Genomic DNA, 5,723 nt, shown 5'->3' on the forward strand with positions numbered 1-5,723 from the left:
TTTAATTTTGTTTTATAGTTTATACTTGCAAACTTCTGTTATCACATGCTCTATTGAAATACAGTTACTTCCCAGTAGGCACAAAATTTAGCGACGTCTTTACGACATCGTTACGACATTTTTACATCATCCTATGTCCGTGTCGTTTCGGTGTATTTACTATATCGTAAAGACATCGTCAGATCATACGACATTTTTACGATATCATAAATACACATTAACGACCTGGACATAGGATAACGTGGAGTTGTCGTAAAGATGACATAAATACGTCGCCAAATTTTATGCCCATTGGGATACTAATTTACCAAAAAGACTCTTGCAATCACGGCACACTGCATTTTTTTCTTTATGGATTGCCAAGTCGCACACTTTCCACATTGCCAACAATAATTAGAAAAATTGCTTTTATATCTAAAAAGCAAAGCGGTATCACATCTTTTCACTTACTTTCATATGAAAAAAATTAATTTCATTTAAAATCCTGTCAAAAATGTTTTACACCTGATTTGCAGTTTGCACTCCACCAAGTAGTGATAAAGCTTTATAGATTTCGACATTACCGACAGAGTGTGACGTAATACTAGAATATTCAATGGAGCTTTTCATTTGAGAGCGCGGGTTAGGCGCCGCCATGATACTTAGCGGGCATTTAAACATTTTGAGAATATTTTCGTTGAAATATACCTTATGTATACCAAATTTTATGGGCAGCAAATAATGTACCCAAGGGAAAAAGCAACAAATTGTCAACCGGGATTGTAGAATGCAGATTATGTTTACATCGTGTATAGTATAGTCGAATAGTTGAAAGGAATTAAGGTAGGAAAAATAGCGTTTTATGTAAAAATCAAATTATCTGTAATGATGAAAAATAAAATTAAAAAAAGATGATGAAGCACTTTCAAAATAAGGCACAATGAAAGAAATATTAGTTAAAACTGGGGGAAAATGTTTGTCATAAATATGTTAAGCTAAAGAACAAGACAAATATTTGTGTTATTTACGTTTTACTGTAGTATTTAGAAAATCAGGGTGGCCGCTTGACCGGGATAGCAGGAATTTTTGTAAAAAGTGGGAAATGACCGTGAATTTATTTTTTGACCGAGAATAACACCAATTTTTAGAAGAAAAATTTATTTAATCATTTAAAATATTAAGAATTAGTGCACATCACTAAAAATAAATACGATTAAATTTGTTTATAAATGTTAAGTTCTATTATACATTTTTTTAATTATGAAATATTTCAATTTACAGTGCGTAATTCTAAAATCTTTTAGTTTACAAAATTTCCATTTTAGATCTTTATTTTGAAGCGTAAATTTTCAAAATAAAGAATTATAAAATGAGGTTTGGATAATGATAATGATTTATGATAATGATTTTTTAATTAAACTATAATTCGGAAATTAATAATTTAACAGTAATTTTTTAGAACACGATTTTAAACCTGTGTTTAAAATTTAAAAAATATACAGATTTTAATATTTAAAATTGAACTTTTCAATGCCAAAACATTAGTATTTAAAGAACTTTAAATGTATAATTTAAAATTTATAAACAATTTTAATTCAAAATATTTTCAAAGGAATATATTTAGAATTAAACGCTTTTATTCAACTTCAAATCATATTCAAATGTTATTTGGATTTGAATAATTCTATTTTTAACCCATTCGATTTGTAATTTTGTGATTACAAAAATTAACAGTATAGAAAATTGAGCAATATTTGACTTTTTATGTAAAGTGAATGAGCATAAATCAAATATTTAAAGTCAAATAATTCAAAACCGAAATGTTTGAAATAGAAAGCCTTGAATCGTAAATTGAAATTATTATTTGCTTTATTTTGATTATTATTCATGTTTCTGATTTAAAATTTCTTAAAATTTCTTCAATTTCGAAATTTGGAAATGAGAGCATGGATTTGTATTTTGTAAACAAATAGTTTTGAACTATTTAATTTAAAAAAGTTTAAAATTTTTTCGTTCAGCGACACTTATTTTTAAATTAGTTAATTGGAGCGTTGTAAAAGCTTCCATTTTTAACGTATCTAATAACTTATTGAGCGCTGAAATTAAAACATTTTTAAGCTTTAATTTTTAAACATTAAAATTAGTTTGAATATTTTTATTATTAATAATACTTGTCCCTGCGCGTACATAACCTCAATCACATATCACTTTTTCTGTATTCCAGCGGGAATTTCGAAATATTAAACAGAGTTTTGGAAATTAAATAAAACAATATTTAAATTCAAGTACGACTTGCACCAGATGTCACTTTAACAATTTCCAAAATAGCACTTTTCTCATTCGTACCAACCTTTTTTCTTTCCAATGAATTCACTCATGGCAAATCAGACATCTTTTTGTAGAAAGTGTTTTAACTTCTACTTGCTCAAAATATTTTTTTTATTCAATATTTACTATTTCCACATACATTTCAGGGGAAAATTGCTCGAAATTCACGGAAGTGTTTATATATTTTTGCGCTTGCGCAGTATAGTTTTATCAAATGAAAAGGTATATGACTTATTGTTGTAACACAATCGGATCCTATCTGTCCACCTCAGACGAAAGAAAGGGAGATCTCGAAACCATCGTTTCGAAATGGAGGCCTGTATCCAGTATGCGCTAAGCAAAAGTGTCTGCTGCCCACTTTTGTTGGATCATGCCAGTGCCGAACTTTTTGGGGGAGTTGGGTGGTTCGATCACGTCTCGCTTCGGGCACGAGACCCGGATTCCGATTCCCGCCGGATCGCAACGGAAGGCCGCGATGTCGTCTGCCCTCGCAGTCGCTCGAAAGCGGCCGATGGTCCTCGTGGTCTGTGCGAGGTGAACAGGTGATGTGATACTTATTCCCGCTTCCCGGCCGCCGGTTATTTCTTCCTAGTCAACAGAATCTTCGCAAAGTGCAGTGTTTGTGTCTTTGCGCGCGTGTGTGATAAACAAGGGCACATTTTTTTGTAAACATGGCTGCCGCCGGTGCATCCTGCCGTGCAATTTTAGTTCTCAGGTTCGAAATGTCGCGAGTTTTCAGTTCCAGTTCCACATTAAATGTCGCCAGGAAATACAGAAACGTGAGTTTTTTATTAATCGCAACAGTCTTATTCATCAAGTCCTTAAATTTATGCAAAAAGGATTCGATTCAAGAGGTCAAAATAACCGAACACTCTGTTTACGTTTTGACAACTCATTTGAAAATTGTTGCAATGGAAACCGGAATCGACAGACTAACACCCCCCCCCCCCCCCCCCCCCCCCCCTATCATCTTTTTTGAACTCGTAACTAGTTTTTTAACTAGTTTCTAATCTTGTTAAGAATTTTTTTATTGAGGTTATGTTTATGTGTTAAAGGGCCATTAAAAAAAGTTTAAATGCAAACTAAATTAACAGAACCATATAAGAAAATGTAATTAGTCTTTTTTCTAGATTCAAAAAAGTAATATTACATTTATGGTTAGATGACACAAGTATCATAATTGTGAAAAAGATTTTTCAAGAGGGGCCATCCATAAATCTCGCGATACGAGTGGGGGGGGGTCACGATTTGTCACGCGTGGAGTAAAGGGTTTTTTTAACGTCACGTGATTTGTGGATGGCCCCTAGAGTGGTAGGTGACCCCCCCCCCCCAGAATCCGGGACTACTGAATATTAAAATTCCCAAAAATTAAAATTCCCCAATTCAAAAGTTTTACGTATGATAAAATTCCCGAATAATTAAGGTTTTGGAATAGTCAAATTTCCTAATAAGAAAATTTCCGAATAATGAAATCCCCGAATTTTTTTATATTATATTATTTATTGATTAATACCTAATACAATACCTAAATACCGACTGTACTCTAAAAATTAAAAATGGTTAACGTACGAATGAAATTAAGGTCGTTGGACTAAATTTATTTTTTGCGTTTATGTTTTAGTGTTTTGTGACTTTAGGGTCCGTAAATCATGAAGAAGATTTATATTTCCTTTAGAACTTTCAGCTCACTACTATATGGGCCCTTTCCTGTATTTTATTCTAGAAAGTTATATATTTGGTATAAGTTTTTAGTAAATTTCAGTGCGCATGTATCAGAAATTTATTACTAATTATGTATATTTTTTAGAATAAATCGCTGAAGACGTCACGAACAATTTAGTACAGGTCTATATACATTTTTAGGTTTAAAGTATGTCCTTTTCAAAATAGTGGATTTGGGGGTTTGTAAATGAAAACTGTTTGTTTTTTAATGCTGATGTATTATTTTATTTATTGTGCCAATTTCTTAAAATAATATTGTGAAATTGATAATTATTTACCATTTTTTGCAGTTCATTACAATCGAGTTGTAATTTTCAGTTTAACATTGATAATATTCTAATTTCTGGCAATTTCTAAGTTTAAAAATGAGGAAATTTGCAATAAATTGTAGTTGTTAGTATACTTCATTTATCTCTAATTAGAATGAAATTATTTTTTATTTTCGATCGCTCAATAGAAGTGTTTAAAAGAGGGAACAACTGTTTACTTTAAGGGTATGTGACAACCTGTCACTTGACCAATTGTTCCAGGTTATTATATTCGGCGGCTTTATAAATAGAAAAACGAACATATGTCCAGAAATTTTGGAAAATGGTTTAAAATATATAAGAACACGTCTTTAACACACATTTTATATTTTATTTTGTTTAAATAAATAAAATTAATTGATAAAATGTTATTTATAATATTTTAATTAATTCTAGATTAATTATAAAATAATAATAATAATAGTGAATTATGCAAATTTTTTAATGAAAAAATTAGCAATTAACTATACATTTTTAAGTATTACAAATTTTAAATCAAGATATACGCAAATAAATATGGAATAATTTGGAGCATTCATTTCTCAACTGAATTTTTGTTTCCCTTTAATGAAGTTTTATTTTATCTCAAAATTAAAAAGTGGGACTTAATAAAAAGGTCAAGTTCAACGTTCTATCACATTCATGAAGACAAGTACCAGTCGAACAACTTCTTCCCTTTCTTTTTTTATTAATCTTCTTGTTGGTTTTGTTTCTCAAGACAAATTTATTCTTTATTCTTCAAATACAAATATTGCGTTTCTGACGCCTGAAAATGATCCTACATTAGTTAACTCTAATCTAATAAATATTTACAAAAGTTAAATGCAAGCATAACTTGCAGGAAAATTGAGATACTCTTCATTCTTTGTCAACTGCCCTAATTTCCCTCACATAGTCGTTAAAAAAAACTTTAATCTTAAAACAGCTCATTTCAGAATTAAAATTTGATTTAAATATACCATAAGTTTTGGAAATTATTATTCGTGAATAATCTTAAGTCAGTTTTTAAAAATTCATCTTAATTAATTTTTAGAAATTTTTATTGAATTTTAAAAGTACACACGGAAAAACTTAAAATATTTTTTCTTTGCAAATATTTTATTTCGAAGGCTACTTACGATCGATACTGATTTGGAAAAACTGTTTCGCAAATAATAAACAGTGCCTTCCGTGAGAACAGTCACATCTACAATAACTTGATCAATTTTCTTTACTGGCGTTAAATCTCATTTCGTTGGATTGACATTATCGCACCGAGTTTAATGACCTTCATTCACTGAATCACGCAAGCAGTGTTCTGTATTCGATTTTTTTCCCGCAGGACATTTTCCATTAAAAACAAAGAATTAAAAATATTTTACATTCAAAATATAACTAATATTTAAT

The 5,723-nt window shown here is 30.1% G+C and overlaps 1 protein-coding gene across 2 annotated transcripts in view; it reads left to right on the plus strand.

The window, feature by feature from the left end:
* Positions 1 to 2,757: 2,757 nt before the first annotated feature.
* LOC117167036 (calcium uniporter protein, mitochondrial) overlaps positions 2,758 to 5,723 on the plus strand; it is a 186,002-nt gene continuing 183,036 nt past the window's right edge. For both annotated transcript variants that reach the window (XM_033351601.1, XM_033351610.1), the window contains exon 1: positions 2,758 to 3,086. In XM_033351601.1, coding sequence (XP_033207492.1) covers positions 2,979 to 3,086 — 108 coding nt within the window. In that variant the 5' untranslated portion in view covers positions 2,758 to 2,978. The remainder of the gene's footprint in view (positions 3,087 to 5,723) is intronic.

The sequence above is a fragment of the Belonocnema kinseyi genome, chromosome 1 (assembly GCF_010883055.1).
Source record: "Belonocnema kinseyi isolate 2016_QV_RU_SX_M_011 chromosome 1, B_treatae_v1, whole genome shotgun sequence".
NCBI lineage: Eukaryota > Metazoa > Arthropoda > Insecta > Hymenoptera > Cynipidae > Belonocnema > Belonocnema kinseyi.